Source organism: Nilaparvata lugens, chromosome 3 (genome assembly GCF_014356525.2).
Source record: "Nilaparvata lugens isolate BPH chromosome 3, ASM1435652v1, whole genome shotgun sequence".
NCBI lineage: Eukaryota > Metazoa > Arthropoda > Insecta > Hemiptera > Delphacidae > Nilaparvata > Nilaparvata lugens.
This window is the reverse complement of record NC_052506.1, coordinates 79,133,637-79,155,894: the sequence shown is the minus strand read 5'-3', so window position 1 is coordinate 79,155,894 and position 22,258 is coordinate 79,133,637. Positions and strand designations below refer to the sequence as shown.

The 22,258-nt window shown below is 33.9% G+C and overlaps 1 protein-coding gene and 3 non-coding genes across 4 annotated transcripts in view; 1 reads left to right on the top strand and 3 right to left on the bottom strand.

Annotated features, from left to right (window-relative positions):
- Positions 1 to 22,258, bottom strand: part of LOC120350286 — a 122,170-nt gene that overhangs the window by 49,433 nt on the left and 50,479 nt on the right. Inside the window, exon 2 of the mRNA XM_039422907.1 lies at positions 22,089 to 22,149. Coding sequence (XP_039278841.1) covers positions 22,089 to 22,106 — 18 coding nt within the window. The 5' untranslated portion in view covers positions 22,107 to 22,149. The remainder of the gene's footprint in view (positions 1 to 22,088; positions 22,150 to 22,258) is intronic.
- Trnah-gug lies at positions 362 to 433 on the top strand. Its single transcript has one exon. It is a non-coding gene; the product is annotated as a tRNA-His (tRNA).
- Positions 2,630 to 2,701, bottom strand: Trnap-agg. The gene has a single exon. It is a non-coding gene; the product is annotated as a tRNA-Pro (tRNA).
- Positions 17,076 to 17,149, bottom strand: Trnat-agu. The gene has a single exon. It is a non-coding gene; the product is annotated as a tRNA-Thr (tRNA).

The following is a 22,258-nucleotide window of genomic DNA, read 5'->3' as shown; positions in this document are numbered from 1 at the left end:
ACAGGATTTACTCTGATGGACACTATGAGAGGAGGCTGTGGTTTATAACTGCGAGAGGTCTACTGTTCTCAGAACTTCTAGTTAAAGAGTTTGACAAAATTACGACAAAATTTAAATCTTCTATACCAATAATTCTTTGTCAGTACACCTCATGGATAACATCAATACTTCCCATACAAACAACCCTGACAGTTTGAAGTGAATCTTAATACACCAATAATTATTCTCTGTGAAGCGTAACCAGTGAACGGCGTTTAATAACGATCCACTGACTAGTGACTGCTGAGAAATTAGTTTTGCAACTGCTCGAGATCCTTCCTGAGCCAGTTATGCTTTTTCCAGAACTTTCATTAGATATGAAGCCGTGATAGTCTAGTGGTTAGGACCCTGCGTTGTGGCCGCAGTAACCCAGGTTCGAATCCTGGTCACGGCAGTGGTATTTTTTGGGATTTTCCAAAGAAACTAAAAAAACTGTTAGATATTTTTTGGAAACTTAATAATAATTCTTTGCATGCAATAGCGTTCAAAGAATTTATACTTGAACATTTATACTTAACCTTTGACTTAACCTTTATACTTAAAGGCGAACCTTTATACTCATCAGTATAAAAATTTGCCGGTTGCCTACAAAAGCCGGTTGAATTTTAACCGTGATTAATTCCACGAGAACCAATCAGAGAAGCCGTCTTGCCAAAAAGGTACCAATAATTCTTCAAAATAACACCAATCAGAGAAGCCGTCTTGTCAAAAAGGCCTTCTCTGATTGGTTCTAGTGAAATTAATCACGGTTAAAATTTAACCAGATTTTTTGCAACCGGGCCTAGCCTATATGTTCAAAATTTGAAGCTGATTGTCCAAAACTTGCGAAAGTTATTGTAGAAAATAGAAACAAATAAATAGACGGACAACGATTTTGGACTTGAGTCGAAAGCAGGAAGTTGCTAACGCTCGTTCTATTATTACTTCATTCATTCAATGCTGAATCTTCTCCCAAGCACAACTGTTTTCCTCCCATTCATTTACTCAATGTATGTCTGTATGGAGTTGATTGACTCGACTTGTATGATTTTATTTATTTATTTATCCAGTGATAGATAGAATATCATTCTCACTTTTTATGTAGTTGAGAAGTTGATATTGTAGTAATTATTCACATTGAATAAAAATACTAAAAATATTCAAAAACCACAGATTTATTGATACTCAGAAAGACCGGTTTCGGTTGTTACACCATTGTCTATCTCTGATAAACTCTAATCATCTCAAGAGAATAATCTCATCACTGAGAATAATCTCAGTTTATCAAAGATTGAAAATGGTGTAACAACCAAAACCGGTCTTTCTAAGTATCAATAAATCTGTGGTTTTTGACAATTTCTTAGTATTCTCATTTACTATCATTCTCAACTATGAATGATTGACAGGCATTAAGCACAAAACTGTTCCTTTCCCAAATTTGGATAGAAATTGTCCAAAAAATGTATTTGTTGTTGATAACAAAGATTCTATATCTACCTCTGATAATGGTTCGAGTTGGATTTTTCAATTTAAGCAAGTTAGATTTTCTTTTCAATTTAAATACTAGTGGTTGGAGATTAGTGGAGTAAAGTGGAATATAATTTGTAGTAAACTTTATATCATAATAGAGGCCATAAATAGAAATAAGAATAAAAATCTCAGTACCCTTTTTTGAATGATTTTATCACAACATGTTTCATGTAATTTTACTGTAATGGTTTTAGTATTTTATCACAGCATGTTTCATGTAATTTTAATGGTTTTAATTATTTTATCACAACATGTTTCAATTAAACAAGAGACATGATTCATGTTGTGATAAAATAATTAAAAAAAGGGTACTGAGATTTTTATTTTTATTTATATTTATATTACAAGTAGCCCTTTACAGGAAAAAGACATAATAGGGGCATACTGTTGAATAAAACGTTCATTTACAAGAACATTATAAACTTTAAAATTACCTAATAAGAGTTGATTGAAAGATTTCCATTTAAAATTAGAACAATCACAGTGGTCCTACATTGGTAGAAAACAATGAAGAGTTATTAGTGTTATCTATCATATTTTTGAATCACTTTTTGCTATAAAAAAGAACGACTAGCAGTCAGATGTTTCCCAATAAACGAATTAATCACAAAATTTCACGAATTAATCAAATTTTAACCGTGATTAATTCCACGAGAACCAATCAGAGAAGCAGTATTTTCAAAAACGCCTTCTCTGATTGGTTCTCGTGAAATTAATCACGGTTAAAATTTAACCTGATGTTGTGCAACCGGCACTCACTGTGATAACGACATCTTTCGGCTGGTCCACCATCTTCGGACCATCATCATGATCTCGTTGTCACACAGTGAGTGTGATTAATTCATTTAATGAAAAACTCTGACTGCTAGTCGTTCTTTTTAATAGCAAAAAGTGATTTAATAATAAGCAGTTCGTGATGAAAAACAACATTAGAAGAATCATATTTTTGAGTTGCAAAAATGAACGAACATTTCCATTTACAAGTGAAACAATTACGGTGATCCTACATTGGGAGAAATAAAAATTGAAGTGCCATTCATAATTCGTCACCTATTCCCATGATTGGGTTGCAAAAAAAAGTGGGCTCGTCCGGGATTTGAACCCGGGACCTCTCGCACCCTAAGCGAGAATCATACCCCTAGACCAACGAGCCATACGAATCTAAACGCACTGTTGTTATTTCAGTCACGTTCTGATCAGGGCTACTCAAACAAGAACGCCAACAGCTGTGAATGACCGAATTTCAAACTGGATTGACTTTCACCTGATACAATGCTATCATAGTGCAAGCGCGCTCTGGTAGAGAAATGTGACTTCAACTACTGTACCATACTACTAGAAGTGCTTTCTCACTTTCTCTTTCACTGAAAAACTCAATACTTCTCTCTCAGACAAAAACTATTCTTTATTGTCTTGTATTGCAAACAAATACAACCTTTCTTACTCCTTATCTCATAGACTGACTGGCACTCTCTCACACAAACTATGCCCACTGTTATGCCGTCATCACTTATGAAGTGCGGATAAAAATATATTTATCCATCTATCTGAGTATCATCATTTCACACTGTCTCAATAGTAAATTCGTATGGCTTTTGTTGGTGGGGAGTCCCTTGCGGGAAGGTCCCACCGCCTGAATATATAATTTAAGCCGTCAATGGGCCTTACGACTGTCATACTTCAGCCGGGACCTTAATCAATATTAGTCTTATCTAATACACCTTCCAATGATAATCTGTTTCTTTCGACATGATGAGAATTACTCGCTTATCCCAAATCACTTTACACAATTTTTCAACTTACGTGCACGGGTGAAATCAATTCAATTTATTATACACTACAGGTTTATAATATTACCATTTATATGTATATTTTCCAACTATGCCTATGTATTCTTCTTAGTTAATACTATATTACATTAATTATATGATTGTTTGTTTGATTTATCTATCCATATTGTACTGGTCTTGATTATATTATAAAGTGCTGTATTAATTCTAAAATATAGTAAGGAATGTTTGAACTCTTGGCTAGAGGACAAAAAATTTCTTTTTTTAGCCAAGCCAATTATTAAACAAAAAAGTATTTTTTCTCTTGTAACACTGTTGTTAATTGGTGAATAAATTTGATTTGATTGATTGAATCAATCACTCAGATGGCATAGAATAAAAAGTGATTTTATCCTAAATGACATGTGTATTAAATTTAATTTTTAGGTACCGTAATTATTGAACTGATCTATAAAACTGAAATACACGTTATTGGACCTCTTTTGATAGTTAGAAAAAGGATATAAATAATTTATTCTTTATTGATTCATACAACAAGTGCATCATCAAAATGATAGGAAGAAAAAAATAAGGTAACCTAGCACATCCTCTCCCAAATTGAGATAAGGTTACACATAGTCCGAAATAGGTTAAGTCTTGTAGTTGTTCACTTCAAAAAAATTTCAGTTCTTGATTATTTTCACAAAGTGGATTTTTAAATTTAGATGCTTCTAAACAAAACATACAAGAAAAATTTTACATTATTATCACTAAAATAAGAAATATTCACATATTTAATAAATGCTTTCTGCGAAGCTTTTTCGCTTACACCACTCGATCATCTTTTGAAACGAGAAAAGTTCTAGAATGTCGAAAATGTCATGTTTCCTGCTCAAAATTTCTCGATATTGCCAAAAATGAAATATAGGGTGGATGAAAATGATCTGGACCCCATTAGAAAAAAATAGAATTCTCCCCGTGATTTTGACAAGAAACTCTTACTTATTACGACATCCCATAATTCAAAGAGAAGTGAAACTTGAAAGAAATCATATTTCCGCGATGTTTTCTTATTTATCAAGAAATTAATTACTTCCCTTTCCAATTCTTCATCCGTGAAACTTTTTTAGCAGATGTACTGGAATATCGGGGATGATATTCTATAGTGAGGTCCACGTTATAATGACGGTGGAGATAGATAGGAGAACAACGTTGCCGATCCTCTGTCTTGTCAATGCCACGGTATTTCTATAGACGGTAGCTAATACAGCTTTATTGATGTAATATTATCTGTTCATTCTCGTTTAAAATGATCAATTAAATTTTATAAAGGGAGAAATTATATTTTTCAATGATTTAATAATATATTTTCATAATTAAGATGAAATATTTTGTTAATTGATTATTAATTCTACATTGTTAAAAGACTCTCTGGAAATAGGGCAAAGCGAGAAAGAGATAGCGCTATCCGCTTTATTGAGTGATAGACAAGGATAGCAATACAATTGCTAATCAAACACTATCATTATAACGTGGACCTCATTATACATACAATTCTGTGCTTGAATTAGAAATTTGTAAACGATATAATTTTACACAATTTGGCAACGGATGAAGGGCTAAGTCTTTACTTATTCCATACAGACTATATATATATGGGTTCAAATTCGCGTTCTTTTGCAGGAGGGAAACGTATTATAATGTAATGTTATGTCTTATAATATATAAAATAATTATGAGCTGGTTTCCGAGCTCGGTATTTAGCTAAGTCCTAGACTTTAAACAGCTGGAGTCAGAAAATTGGCTTCCCAAAACGGGGCGTAGTCGCAGCTTTTATAACAGTAGTTGTAGTTTTTATTTTCTCATTTCTATAAATTGGAAACGTTTTTCCTTGACGAACTTAGACATTCCTAAATAATTCAAAATAGCTGAAACTTTACACTATTTTCTCTTTATTTTATTTTGTGTTCAATTTTCTAGTTTTTCGAAATTTAATTCAAACGTGACTATGACAATGACTGCGACTACGCCCCTTTTTGGAAAACCAATTTTCTGACTCCAGCTGTTTAAAGTCTAGGACTTAGCTAAATCCCGAGCTCGGAAACCGGCCTTATATGTCTTATATATGTCTCATATAAAGGTGCGTACAGATATACGCGCCGCGAACATTAGCAATTCACTTGATGCCAAGCTTTTTATATCTGTATCTTACCGTTTCTGTAAAAATACAGATATAGTCAGCTGATTAAAAGTCAATTGCTCATGTTCGCGGCGCGTATATCTGTACGCACCACAATATATAACATGTCGTACATACTATGTCTTCTTCTTTTATGTTTTCTTTCTTATTAATTTAGTTTCTGTTTGTATAAACAATTGATTTTCAATGATGCTTGTTTTGGCATAAAACTGTAAGCCTCTATATGTTGTAATTTCTCTAGTGATGTAAATAGATAAATAAATAAATGTCAGCACTCAATTCACGTTGAAACACGTTCACGTTTTCACGAACGTTAGCCTCCTAAGCCATCCCAATCGAACCTGGCTTATTTCGCCGACATTTTTCACTGGTCAACTAATTGAACGACAAACACTAATCAAAGGCACACGAAATAAACATCAAAGTCACTCACAAAAGCGGGGTTTTGGAAGAATTAGTACGCTGCTGCGTTAGGAGAGGATTAAAATAATGTTCTCTTTCAAACGAAATATTATGGTGTTTCGTGGGTAGAATATTCAGAGGGATTTTCAAATGGATGAATGACGAAGGTTTCAGTCACTTTGACAGTGAACATTTGTCAGGATGATGGTTTGCATACGAGAATATTATTGGAATATTACAGAGTGGGGGGAAAAAAAGCTTATGTTTATCCTGGTTTAGAAAGGGTTTCGTTTAGAGGAGGAGAAGGAGGAAGAGGTGGTGAAGGAGTTGGAGTGGGAGGAGGAAGAGAAGGAGGAGGAGAAGGAAGAGGGTTTGATTGGTATGAAGAATGAGGAAGTAGAAAAGGAGAAGGAAGATGAGTAAAAGGGAGAGATGGAGGTGGAAGAGAAGTAGACAAAATAGAAGAAGGAGAAAGAGGAAGAAAAAAGAAGGAGATGGAAGAGGATGAAAAAGAAGAAGAAAGAAGATGAGGAGAAGAAGGAGGAGGAAGAGGAGCTGGTTGGTATGAGGGAAGAGGAAGTAGAGAAGGAGAAGGTATAGGTGTAAAAGAAAAAGATGGAGGTGGAAGAAGAAATAGAAGAAGGAGGGAGAGGATAAGAAGAAAGAAGAAAAGGAGGAGGAAGATGAGGAAGAGATGAGGAGGAAGAGGAGGAGGAGGAGGAGGAGGAGGATGATGAGGAAGAGAAGGAGAAGGAAGAGGAATTGAAATACAAATAAAAATTAAGAACTTTGAGGAGAAATAGAAGTAGAAGAAGAAGAGAAAAGGCAAGGAGGGGAATTAGGAAGATGAGGAGTAGGGGAGAAGTACGATGAGGAGTGGAGGAGGAGGAGCCGCTGGAGGGGAAGGGGGAGGATAAGAAGCAAGTGGAAGAGGTGAAGGAGAAGAGGGGTGTGGAGGTGGAGGAGAAGGAGAAGAAGGAGGGGAGGAGGAGGAACAGGAGAAGGGAGGAGCAGGAGGAGAAGGAGGATGAGGAGAACAGGGGGCAGGATGAGGAGGAGGAGGAAGAGGAGGAGGAGGAGGAGGAGAGAAGGAGGAGGAGTGGGAGAAAAAGTAGAAGAAGAAGAACCAGGCTGACACAAAGGTGCCATTTGATGAAATCAGATTCACCCTCAACAGACAGCATCCCTTACATAAAACATCTCTGCTACCCATTCAACAAAATGCTGAAAGTTCAAAATGACTCTCACCAAATTATACGCGTTATTTTCACATCTCGTTGAAATAATTCAGGTTTTAGTAGAGTTTCCACGGCACAAACAGTCAGCAAAACATTAGTAGACTACGGTGACATCAGCTGATGAATAAATAAAAGGTGAGCCACTGACGACAGGTTATATAGGGGATGTAAAAGGACCGGAGACATCACAGAGATATTATTACTAAGCCCTTTGATGATAATGATGATGACGATGATGATGATGATACAGGATGACAATCATACCATGTTGATGACCATGATCATCAATTTAGGCAGAATAAGGGATGAAAAGGAAGGGTTGAAAAGGTATGAAAGATATTATTATTATGAGGGAATCTACCGATTGCGCCCAGGTCAGAATGTGTTTGGCCACTCACATATTGAACGTAACAAATTGAACGTACGTGACGTCATCATTAGTGACGCCATTTCGCTCTCACTAGCAGCCGACATTACGTTCCTCGACTGAAGGAGCGAAATTCAAATTCACTCCAGTATACTAAGGAAGCTTCAAGCAAAACACTACTCTATTATGACAACATATAAGCCAAGTTAATGAGATACATATTGCTATTCTATAATTCCATTCTTATTGATATTAAAGTATTGGGCTGGAACCATGATTGTACGATCATTCATTCATTAAGATACAGTCTTCTTGAATGAATGATCTCTGTCAAATTGGTTCTAGCAAACACATCGTCTCAATTATCCATCGTCAATGTTTCGACTTTTCATTTCTGAATTTGTTTTAATGACAGAGACAATGTGGGTGATAGATGAAGATATATTTTTTGAATACTTAAAACCTTCAAACACTAATAACTTTGAACCTCTGTCACTCAGCATAGCAAACATATCACCACTGTTCTTATTCTCACTCACGGTGACAGACTGAAATAATCAATATTATGTGCTAATTATCGAAAAGTTAATAGTAAGAAAAGTTAAAGTGAAAGTAAAGGGTGGTGTGGTTTTGACAAACCGTGGGATTCCCGGTCGTTAACCTGTTCAGCATACTGTCAGAGCCGGAAATTCCATGTGTGGAATTTTTCTGATTTCAAAATTCGTCACAAGTCGAGATAACTCAATGGAACACTTCTAGAGTCGGATAGAAAGGAATGGTCTTTATAAAGCAGATGGTTATCGGAAAGTATATATCCCGTTACCTCTTCGACATAGAGATTGATTGATTATATGCCTTTATTAGGGCGGAGTTAGGACTCCTGGTCCTCTCTGTCACACAACCCTTAAATAGAGAGAGAGAGAGAGAGATTGATTGATTGAGTATTTTACTTATGTAGATTACAATATATACTGGCTTATACACTTATATACAATAGCTTACAATACAGAAAAATTATAGTTGGATTCACATAATATATACACTAAGAAAATAATATTATTGAACTGTATATGATACGAAAAAAGCAATTTTGAATAACTATAGATAACATTGTATGAATCTACACAAATTGGCGGAGCTTTGGACATATCAATGTTCATTCTTCGGAAAGAATATTAAAAATATCCTTCCCAGTACTCTCTCTTCAAAAAGATTAGATTGAATAAGATTTCTTTATTCATGTATGTTACAATATTTACTGGCTTATACACTAATTTACATTAAATGCCTATGATGCTAGTGAATAATCAATCAATGAGAATAAAGAATGGATGCAATTAGAATAACGATAATATAATAATGTGATGTAACTTCATAAATCGGCGGTGTTTCATCAAATAATTGTCGATTCTCTAAGAAGGATATAAAATATACTTCCCATTAACACACGACCGGGTGTATAAGAGAGATTTGATTGATTGATTGATTGAGTACTTTATTTATGTAGATTACAATATATACTGGCTTATACACTTATATACAATAGCTTACAATACAGCAAAATTATGGATGAGAGAGAGAGAGAGAGAGTGATTGATTGATTAATTTCCCTTATTAAGGGCGGAGTTAGGACTCCTCTCTGCCACACAATCCTTTACATTTTATACAAATGAATATTATAAATAACAAAATCACGATTATAATAAATTAGAAAAATGAACAGAAAGTTTTCAAATTGATAACCAATACAAAATAATTTTTACAAAAATGAATTTTGGATAGATAATCAAAACTATGCCTATGAAAAAAGTCGATGATAACAATGAAATTCAGAGCTAAGAAAGAGAGAGAGAGAGAGTCAGAGAGACAGAGAGAGAGCGAAAGCGGGACAAATAATGTGACTAGCAGTGATGACATCACGACGTAAACAGTGTACGTGTGTATAGGAGCCATGTATCACTCCCATTTGACCGCTGGGCGCAATCGGTGTATGTTCTATCATGATGATGATGATGACCATCATTACTAATGGAGGCAGAATATGGGAGGACGAGGAGGGTTGAAAAGGTATATAAAAGTCACAAAGCGTTGGGAGATTGAGGGAGAAAAGGGTAGTCCATCTGAAAAATAGAGAGCATATCTGTACGTATACTTTTGCGGCAGTAGCCAATTCTGTATTTTGTGACAGAGAGGCTAATGAATATTTCGACATAGCGACTCACAGAGGTTGGTTTCGACAGTAGAGTAGAAGTTGTCAATGGATGTATTGAAAATGGATGATGGAGTTTCTATCATAGATGACACAATGGACTCGTACCAATTGCAATCGAAAATGATGAGTTAGCCAACAGAGATCGTTCACTGACATTGTTCCGTGAAATTCATTGCAAACAGTCAGAATTAATCGTGCGGGAAGCGCTAATGTAATCATAAGGAGCGGAGATGACAAACAGTTTGAACTGAGCCTCACGATAGATTATGGCTAGAGGGTATCAGAGTGTTGATGCGTGGTGTATTATGTATTCAGAGAGGGTTGTTGGAGTGTTGTATTCTATGGACAAAAATACACGATCGGAGAAGGTTGTAGGTCCTCATTATTCTGGTGTCAATGTAATAGACAAGTCACTTTATGATGGTCGTTTTTCTTGTTGAAATTACATTGCAGAGTGCAAAAAGAACATGAAAACAAGCAAGAAGCGCAGGTTGTGCAAAGGATAAAAATCAACTTTCTACTCGTAATATTTTTCAAAGTTTTTCGATTTGTATATCATCAAGCTATCAAAATGAAAAAGTTTTCTCAGGGAAACATTTTTTTTCCGATCATTACTTTTTGAGATACGAGCGCCTGAAGTTTGAATTTTTGGGACAGAACATTTCAAATTCGGTAAGATATAAATCCATGAGATTGATTGATTGATTGATTGATTGAGTACTTTATTTATGTAGATTACAATATATACTGGCTTATACACTTGTATACAATAGCTTACAATACAGCAAAGTTATAGATGAATTTACATAATATAGACTAAGAAAATAACTATTGAACTGTATATTATATGAAAAAGCAATTTGTAATATAATAACTATAGATAATAATCATATTGTTATGCATCTACATAAATTGGCGGAGCTTTGGACATATCAATGTCCATTCTTTGGGAAGAATATAAAAATATCCTCCCCACTAACTCTCTACCAAAACGTTAATTTCGTTATTTAAACTAAGGATTTATTTATTAATGGAAATATTGTAAAAGTTTTAATCAATATGAATATTGAAGAGAAAAAAACAGAAATTGATAAAGTAAAATAATTATATAGGTAGATAAGATCAAATAATTGATTAATAAAATGAAGTAGGCTGAAAGTAGATCAGGGTTATCAAATTTCAGTAATATACAGCAGTATGCAGTGGATAATTGAAATAACATGAGTTTATATAATATATATATAGTCATATATATGTATAGTCAATATATATATAGTCATTATATATGGCAGTCATATATATATATATACAATTCGTTCTATAACATGGTTTAAAGGTTTATATTGGTGGAATGGGTGAGGGATGGTTGTCATGTGATCGTTCTAGGGCCGGACAGTTTCAGTCATTTGTTCCAAAATATGTTTTTTTAAAGTCAGGTTGAAGCTCGCTCGGCTCTCGATAGACCTGATAGAAACAGGAAGTGTATTCCATGCACGACAGGCACTGACTAAGAAGGATTTTGTGAAAATAGTAGTTCGATGATTGGGTATCCTTAAAGTACTTTCTCCGGTTCTAGTATGTGAAGCATCTATCCTCCTACCTTCAGAGACAAATTTGAAATCATCTTTAAAATAGTTCGGATTACCGTATTTCAAGATATCTCTAACAAGCTTGACTATTCGAAAAAGCCTCTGATCGGGAAGCTTCAATGTTGAACTAGCAATGTGGGCTGGGGTGATATGATCATGGCGTTGGAGAGAGTAGACGAAACGTAGACAATAATTTTGGCAACGCTGTAGTTTATCATTCAGAGTGACTTGCATATCATTAAGAACAGAATTACAATACATTAAATGTGGGAAGATGAGAGATTAAACCAATAATAATTTAATGTTTCTAGGGAGGATATCGTGCATTTTCTTCAATGCATGCATGGCTGAGAATACCTTTTTACAAGTTTTGTTCACTTGTTCTGACCAGTCAAGAGTATTATTCATAATAATGCCTAAATTTTTAACAGAGCTACAGTAAGGAATGTCATTACCGTCTACACTAACTTTGTGAATCGATTCAAGGTCAATATTGTTTATAAGACGAGAATATCCAGTTATAATGGGTTGTGTTTTGATGGGATTAAGCTTAAGGCCATTTTTCTTTGTCCATTCCACTATCAGATTATTATCTATATCCATTACTATCAGATATTCCACTATAGAGATTCAGAGTGAATGAATGGTTTTGTTAATCTAGTAAAACAAAAATTCTCTGAAAATATCAATTATTGAAAAAGCTATTCAACCAACCAAGAATAACTTAACTAAAAGTTATTTTTGGTTATTTCTAGCAAATTGAATAACTATCTCAAAAATTGATATTTTCAGAAAATTTTTATTCTACTAGATCAACAATACCATGAAGAATCTATCTTTAAATCCATGGATTTATCTCTTACCGAAATTGAAATGTTCTGTCCCAAAAATTTAAACTTCAGGCGCTCATACCTCAAAATGTAATGATCAGAAAAAAATGTTTTCCTGAGAAAACATTTTCTTTTTGATAGCTTGATGATATACAAATCGAAAAACTTTGAAAAATATTACGTGTAGAAAGTTTATTTTTAGCCTTTGCCCAGCCTTGATGATTGAATTCTTTTCAAGCTCTAAATAATAATTGTAAGTGTTTTAAACCCTTCTGAATTGAAAATCTCTAGTTCTTCAATGTTGTACAAATTCTTGAAAGTCTCAAAAACGGACAACATAATTCTTCATTCTTTATTTAATCTTACAATTAGTACATCATTAATTGAAGGCAGCCTTCTAAAAAAGGCCAACTTTAGAAGACAACCGATCAAAGTCAGAAACTGTATTTAGAAACCATTTGACTATGATACATTTTGTATTCTAATCACATTGGATTGAATTTACGTCAGAAGAAAAGAGATCGCTTAGGGTAGCCTCACATACGGAACGTCGTTAAAACCGAATCTACTGCCGGCTTTTATCCAATTTCTCCAAACAAACAATAATAAATCAATAAAATTACTTGCAACATTAAATTGATTACAGCCCTCCACGATACATGCTAGATGTCCATTTATACACAACCAGCAGGCATAGATACGTGTATATAGTGTACACTAGTGTATATTTGTATTTCTAGGAGGGTGGTCCTGCTTCTATTCCATTGACACTTCTCTCTCTCACTCTCGTTCTCACACTCACTCTCTCTCTCCTCGCCCCACGAGGATAGTTTAGCACAAGGATAGTATACAGTGCTATATACTACCCTTGAGTGTAGCCCACTTCAATTGAAGGCATCAGAGCAGAGGGTGGTAATTGAATCAAGTGGGGGGTGGTTTGTACCCCTCTCTACCCCCCACAATCAGGACATGAGTTATGTCGCTTATAATTCACTTGAAATTGCTTTGAATGAGGCACCACACATGTTGAAATTGACACTGGCTGAGTTTTCCTTTCAAGTAGGGTGTTAACTTTCATTTATATATTCTTATTTATTCATAATACTCTACCATAGACCATAGATAATAATGATAGACAAAGGATACATCTAGAGAAAGAATTTGAAACTTGAGAAGTCGAAGTGTATTTGCTTTTTAGTTTTCTGATATATATTCCAGTTTTTCATCAGTCTCAGAGGATTTTTAAGTTCAATTTTATGAACTGTGATCTACTAGTAGTTCAGAGAACAGTAGAATTCGCTACACTCACTAAAACCACTACTGACACTCGCCCGCCTATTCACACACAAACACACATACAAATTGGATTTAGAGTATAATGATATAAATGCAATAGGATCGGTGGTGGACGCTGAGAAATAGAAGTTCTTTATATTTTTGAGCTAGGATGCACGGTTAAAAAGATAAAAAATCTGAAACTTGAAATGTGGGTCTTGGGGGGGGGGTAAATAATTGAATTACAAAAAAATCAAAATTTTCAACATGTAATGTATGAAATAAGACCGCCTTCGAGCTCTGGAAAAAAAAGTTTCCTACACTTTTGAGCTAGGATGCACAGCTAAAGAGATAAGAAATCTGAAATTTGTGACTTTGGGAGGGGGGATTATCGAATTCTAAATTATTGAAATTTGAACATGTGATATATGAAATAAGACCACCTTGGAGCGCTGAAGAATTCTACACTCTTGAGCTCGGAAGCACGGTTTAAAAGAAAAAAATCTGAAACTTGAATTGGGACTTTGAAAAAAAATCGAAATGCCAAAAAATAGAAAATTTTCAACATGTGATACATGACATAATACCGCTTTGACTGTAGACCACTTTCACTGTAGCCATATAATTGACCGAACGAAGTGAGGTCTAGGATTCAAGTCGACGGTTTGGCATTTCTCTTAATGTTTATTCTCTTAACCTTGACAATTCCCCGGTCAATTGACTGTGGCGAAGAACTGAAACTGAACTGAACTGAACTGAACTATATGTTGCGCATTTACGGCGAAACGCGGTAATAGATTTTTATGAAATTTGACAGGTATGTTCCTTTTTAAATTGCGCGTCGACATATATACAAGGTTTTTGGAAATTTTGCATTTCAAGGATAATATAAACGGAAAAATCTGGTGTGGTACACTCACACAACTTTCCTTGCTCATTGAACTGTAAGCCTCATTCTCAAACGAGAATAATTTAGGGGTCACAATAATTTAGGGGGGGGAATAAAATAGGGTCACATCATGACAATTATTGACGGCAACATATTATTTGCAACTACGATCAGACTACTGTATATGTGTATATATAATTATTGTTTTCAGAGTACTTTTTCCTTCGTGTAAATTGTGAAATTAGATGATTTTTTTTTAAAGTCGTCAAAACAGCTGTTCTACAGATGAATTATCTTGACTATGACTGTGTACTTTTTATAAACTGCTCTACCTACCTACCTACCTCATGCACGAGATGGAGGTTACAAAGTCCATTTCTCAAGGATAGAGTGGACCCCCCATTAGTTTCCCAGGAAAAAGACTCATGCCAGTTGATATATCTGATAAATAACTATACAGGGTATGAATTTGAAAAAAATCGTTAGAGCCGTTTTTGAGAAAATCGTGAAAAACATGGTTTTTAGTCATTATCCGCCATTTTTCTCAATAATATTACGGAGCTCCTGAAATTTTCCCGGAAATGAGACTCATGCCAGTTGATAGGGCTTATAGATAGCTATCTATGATATGAATTTGAAGAAAATCGTTAGAGCGGTTTTCGAGAAAACCGTGAAAAACATGGTTTTTTCGTCATTATCCGCCATTTTTCTCAAGAATATTACAGAGCTCCTGAAATTTTCCCAGTGATTTGTCTCATGCCAGTTGATAGGGCTTATAAATAGCTATCCATGGTATGAATTTGAAGAAAATCGTTAGAGCCGTTTTCGAGAAAAACGTGAAAAACATGGTTTTTTTAGTAATTATCCGCCATTTTTTCCGCCATCTTGAATTGAATTTTATTGAATTTCTTATTGTCGGATCCTCATGGTATAAGGACATCAAGTTTAAAATTTCAAGTCAATCGGTTGATTAGGAATGGAGTTATCGTGTTCACAGACATACACACATACACACACACACACATACACACACACACACACACACACCACATACACACACACAGACCAACACCCAAAAATCATGTTTTTGGACTCAGGGGGACTTGAAACGTATAGAAAACTTGAAATCAGGGTACCTTAATTTTTTTTGGAAAGCAATACTTTCCTTACCTATGGTAATAGGGAAAGGAAAGTAAAAAGGAGCCTCCTTCATACGCCAATATTAGAGTAAAAATCAGACTATAGAATTATTCATCATAAATCAGCTGACAAGTGATCACACAGATGTGTGGAGAAGCCAGTCTATTACTGTATTTGTATAAGGTCTATAGTTTCAATCAAAGACCTTGAAGAGGTATGCATCTTTAAGCTGGGTTTACACCAAAGTTATTAACTTTATCATAAGTTTATTAACTTTATTATAACTTAATCCTAGATTATATAAGATTGCACGCAAGTTGACAAACACACATGTTCATCATGTGTATGATAAGTTATGTTCAATCTAATATAATCTATAAGGATTGAGTTATTAACATTTTGTTAATAAGTTTGGTTTAATCGCAGCTTTAAGGTCTTTGGTTTCAATATTTTGTTTTGCAGTCATGGTATTATTATGCGTGTCCATCAGTATCAATATTCTCACATTCGAAAAAAACTAATTCAATGGGTGATTAAAAATAATCAAAAGAACTAAATAATGCTGAAGAAATTATAATATTTTTGATTGAAAAAAATTAATTTTCATAAGATGGAAAGATTATCACGGAACTGGATGAATATTATATAAATTCTGGAATAGAAATATATTCTATTCATTGTTTAAATTAACATAAATATTAATAAATTATGGAATACAAATTCAAACGTGAACTGATTTTGTTAACATTTAAAACAGTTGACATCAGGTACTTGTGGATGAGAATACTGCGTGAGGTCTACTGTTCACAGAACTACTAGTATCTTATAAGTAATTTCATAGATAAAAGAAAGCATACTTTATCTACTTTTGAGCAATTTATGCTTATAACCATGGTACAATAACGCATGCAATTAATAACTAAAAAAAACATAGTATTGTCTCTCGAACTTTCTCTGCTTTGAACTCGGGCTGTCCTATTGCCAGTATGTCTTGAAGGAGATTAGCTTTTGATGTTAGCATTTTTGATACACCAGACCCAACAGCCATTAGCCGTTTTCACACCGATATCTCGCCGACACGACATAAAGACATGATTTACTCTGATGGACAGTATAAGAGGAGGCTGTGGTTTATAACTGCGCGAGGTCTACTGTTCACAGAACTGCTAGTGTAGATTACAATATATACTGGCTTATACACGTGCATATAGAAGCTTACAATACAGCAAAATTATAGATAAATTTACATAATATAGAATAAGAAAATTTTTATTGAACTGTATATGATATAAAAAAAGCAATTTGGAATAACTATAGATTGTTATGCATCTACATAGATTGGGGAGCTTTGGACATATCAATGTCCATTCTTCGGAAAGAATATTAAAAAAATATCCTTCCCACTAACTTTCTACCATATAAGAGATAAATGAAAGTTAAATGTAGTTGAAAGCACATAAAAAATCAATAACAAGGTGCTTTAAAACTCACCCAAAATAAATTACTTTTCGATGGATGCAATCAGATTGATAATTAGGCCTATTTCAACTAAACACACATAAATATCATTCTTCTATATAAAATATCGTTATGAATCCGCGCGGTCAAAAAAAAGTAGGCACCGGCGAGATTCGAACTCGCGATCTCCTGTTTACTAGACAGGCGCTTTAACCAACTAAGCCACGGCGCCACGTGTACAGAAGTCGGTTTAGAATGCTGTTGAATATCAGGCTTCCGGCACCAGCTAGGATTGGCGCGTTTCAAAATTCAAACGTCAGTTTACATTCAAAATAGAAAATATTACTGGTTTTTACGTGCAAAAATGATGAATTCATGATATTTGTAGCAAATATTATTACAGATAATCAGTGGGAAGAATATCTTAAAAATAAAATTCATCTTGAAACAGTAGCTTGGTTGCAAAATAAACGATTTAATAGAAAAGATTAAACTCAAGCCAGTCATCATTGTTTGGATATGAAGCATTGATATGATTCTAAAATAATGATGACAGATTGAAGTGAATCTTACTATGAAACTGTTCACTTTTTACTGAAATTACACTCCATTTAATCACGTATTATTTTAATAGGCATACGAACAACCGGGAGTAAGTCTATGATTATTCTTCCATGGAATAAGTAAAAGATTTACCATGGCTTCTCTCTGATATTATTTGTACCGGTATTGATATTATTTACGCTATAAAACCAGTATAAATTATAGAACGACATGGACATATAAATAGTGAGGTCCACGTTATAATGACAGTGGAGGAAGATAGGAGAACAACATTGCCGATCCTCTGTCTTGTCAATGCCTTCTATATTCGGTATCTGATACAGGTTTTTATTCTTGTTCTATTATTTTATTAATTTTAAAGGGTACTATAATTCTATATTCTATCCTATGAAAGGTTTATTGATGTTATAGCAACTGTTTATTCTAGTTTAAAATAATCAATTATATTCTATTAAGCAATACATTATATTTTTCAATAATTTCATAACAAATTTTCATAATTTTAAGATGAAATATTTTGTCAATTAATTATTTATTCTACATTGTTAAAAGACGATCTGGCAACAGAGCGAAGCGAGAAAAAGATAACGCTATCCACTTTGTTGAATGATAGACAAAGATAGCAATACTATTGCTAATCAATCACTGTCATTATAACGTGGATCCCACTATAGTTGCCATGTTTCTTTCTCCACCTTCTATCGAAGAACGCTGTGATTCAATTAATTATATTTATCCTGGTATGGATTGATATAATTATAGTTGCTTCTATATTAATGATCAGTTATTCTTATCTCAATAATATTCTTTTCAGCAGAGAATATGAATCTTTACATGATACAATAATAAATTTTCATAATAAATTGAGATTTAAGTATCCATATATTCTTCATAGCCTAAAAATAATTTGACCACGGTACGATGTTGGAAAAGGATAGAGCTATCTCAGCTATCTCTTTTGTCCAATGACAAACAAGGATATCTACGGTGTGAAAATAATTAGGGACTGGAAACTTTGTGAAGTGAACAACTACAAGACTTAACCTATTTGGGACTATTTGTGACCTTATCTAAATTTGGGAGAGGAATAGCACAAGTTTACCTTATTTCTTCTCTCCAAGAAAAAAATACAAGACTTAACCTATTTCGGACTATGTGTAACCTTATGTAAATTTGGGAGAGGAATAGCACAAGGTTACGTTATTTTTTCTCTCCCTATCATTTTGATGATGTACTTATTGTATCAATCTTGACCAGTTATAGAATAGACAGGCTGGGAAGTCTATCCTCTGAAGCCAACATCTACTGTCATATCGCCCCATCATCAAGTCAGCATCAGATATAGAAAACTTTTCTGCAGAGTTTGTTTACATTGTTTTCCATAGCTGATTGTGTTTATTTCAGATGGAAGTGAATTATTATTTATGAAAATGGTAAACTCCCGCTGAAATAGAAATAAATTTAAACAAACTCTACAGAAGTTTTCTATCCGATGCTGACGTCACGATGGGGCGATATGGCAGTAGATGTTGGCTTCATCGACTTTCAGTATGAATATACAATGGGCCGTGTCTATTCTATAACAGGTCTAAGGTATCAATCAATCCTATAGGCCTACTATTAAACGAGCAATTTCTGTTTATATGTTTGTATTCCACCGGATCTCGAAAACGGCTCCAACGATTCTCACGAAATTCAGAACATAGTAGGTTTATAATATAAAGATTCGATTGCACTAGGAAAAACCCTAGGAAAAATCCCTGGAAAAACTCTCTGAAGGACATTAAAAGGATAATTCATCCTTGGAAGCTTAGACCAGTTATATAATAGACACGGCTCATTGTATATTCATATAGAAAGTCGATGAAGCCAACATCTACTGCCAAATCCACCCATCTTGACGTCACAACAGTGACGTCACGCATCGTAAAGAAATTATAGAAAACTTTTGAGTTTGTTGTGTAAGTGTTTGTGGTGTTTAACTTACATTGTTGTTAGCTTGGCTGTGACGTCAAGATGGGTGGATTTGGCAGTAGATGTTGGCTTCAGAGGCTAGACTTCCCAGCGTGTCTATTCTATAACTGGTCTAAGCTTGGAAGAACAGATTTCGACGTCTGTCGATAACAGAAGATGCGTGTGCCTGTGTGGGAGATCAGCTGTGTAATCATTCAAACAGCTTACCGTATCTCGCCAGAAATATTATCTAGAAATTTTAATAGTCTCTATCAAAATAATCTGATTCGTTGACATGACATGGTTTATCACTCTAAATTAGAGTATATCATAATATTCAAAGTTAATCATTATTTTACAGTTTTAAGTGATTAGTGAGTGTTATTCAATTTGGTTTGTAAACTATCTAAATTGGAACATTTCTGTTTTCAAATATTTGGACTGAAAATTAAACCTCAATTCAAGTGTATGGAACATAACCTACTTTTTGGACCATTTATAGTGTATAAATCGAAATTTGGGCTGTGCCTGTTAGTCCTTCCCCAATCATTTTGAAGAATTGTGTTCTGTTTATCAAAAAATAAATAACGAGCGAAGCTCGGTGCCCCGATATTAGAAAACAATGTAAACAAACTCTACAGAAGTTTTCTATCCGATGCTGACGTCACGATGGAGCGATATAGCAGTAGATGTTGGCTTTATCGACTTTCAGTATGAATATACAATGGGCCGTGTCTATTGAAATTGAAATTATATTTATTGTTCTTCTTAAGAAATACTAACAATACAGAATATACATATACAAAGCTTGAAGAAGGTTCCCTCACATGGGCAAAGCCTGTGTGCGAGGAACGAGTTCTCTACATTTACATATACTTAAATATACTATGATAGATATGACAATGATACAATACAATTGAAAAACAAAACAATTTCAACCAATAATAAGCATTAAACAATAACATATTAGCAAAACAAAAGAAACAGAGCAATAATAATTATTAATTACAAGATACTGTATATTCTATATTCTGTATATTCTGGTCTAAGGTATCAATCAATAAATATAGAAACTCAATGTCAATCAGGTTCTGTAATTATAGCATGAATCCATGAAGTATGGCTGATTAAAAAAAATTGTTTAATATTCGACTGGAGAGCCAGAAATGTTTTTATTACTCTCCTCTAGTACCCTGCAGTACACAGTTGGTGATGATTGCATATTTTCCAAAAGGGTGCCGCTATCGTAAGGGAGAGGGATCAGGAGGTAGTACTATGATAGTTGGTATCCCGTCGTGCCATTGTTCTTATATACCCCACCATACCCCATATGGCACATATCAGACCATACATGACTTTTTCCTAATAGATTTGTAGGCACATTTCCTCTCCACAACCACCTATACAAAGTTCTTCACATATGCGTGAATGTTTATTGTGTTCATGTCTTTAAATTATATATCACAACATTGCTACTAGCCTAAACCTAGGTTTACACTATGTAGCAGAGCTATTTAGTAACATGTAGCTACATGTAGTTCAGCTATTTAGCTCTGCTACATGTTCAAAAAGTGACACTGGAAATCTGCTATATAGCAGTTTTAAGATTGGGGAAGGAAATATAGAAGTAACAAAAAATATCAACAAGATTTTCATAATCATTAAATTTCATATCATTCCTTCTGTAAATTAGGAAGGGAGAGAGATTGAACTGTCCAAATGACCTGAATTATTTTATAATTTTTAGACATTTTTCAACTTGTTAAACATTTTAACAACTTACTTCTGTCGCTCAAAAGTTTTGTTTGATCCCAATTTCCAAAAAGAATTGGAAATCGTGCTTAATTAGTCTATTCAACTATATTCAGTTTCGAGACTTGAGAAAATATTCGAACTTATTTTTAAAACATTCTCCAACCTGTTATGATCAATTTTCTAATCTCTAGCAATTTTTCAACTTTTTATACATTTTCACAACTCACTTCTGTTACTCAAAAGTTTTTTTTGATCCCAATTTCCAAGAAGAGTTGGGAATCCTGCTTAATTAGTCTATTCAACTACATTCATTTTTGAGACTTGAGATAATATTCTAACTTATTTTTAAAACATTTTCCAACCTGTTAAGTATTTTTACAAGCTACTTCTGTCGCTTTGAAAAGTTTTGTTCGATTCCTATTTTCTTAAAGAATTAGGCCCGGTTGCCGATTAAATTTTAACCGCGATTAATTTCGAGAGAAACAATCAGAGAAGGCATTTCTGATAAGACGACTTCTCTGATTTGTTCTCGTGGAATTAATCACGGTTAAAATTTAACCGGCGTTTGTGCAACCGGCACTTAATATTCATCCTTGATTATTATTGAACTGCATTCATTTTTGAGATTTAAGATTGTCATTTACAACATTTCATGTTTTTTTCAGTTTATTACAAGGATATTAATAATTTACTTCTCTACTAGTATTCGAAAAAAGTTTCAAACCTGAAATAACTTATGTGAAGACAAAATAATAATTTTACAATGAAAAATCAGAGATGAGATTCTCAAGAATTCAGTATTTCAGACAATGAGATCAGAAAAACCACAAGGACTTAAAAAGAGAAAGAAAGCTAATAATAACTAGTCACAACAAAAAAAGTCAAAAATATGAACTCACCAGTGTGTTGTCCAACATCTGCAGCTCCACTCCAGAGAACCAGGCTGTACAGAAAGATGCTCTGAAAAAAAGAGAAGTAAATTCAGTAAAAAATACTTGAAAAACATGAATAATATTCATATTATGTTGTATTTTCAAAAGAAACAATAATAAAAAACATTTGCAATAAA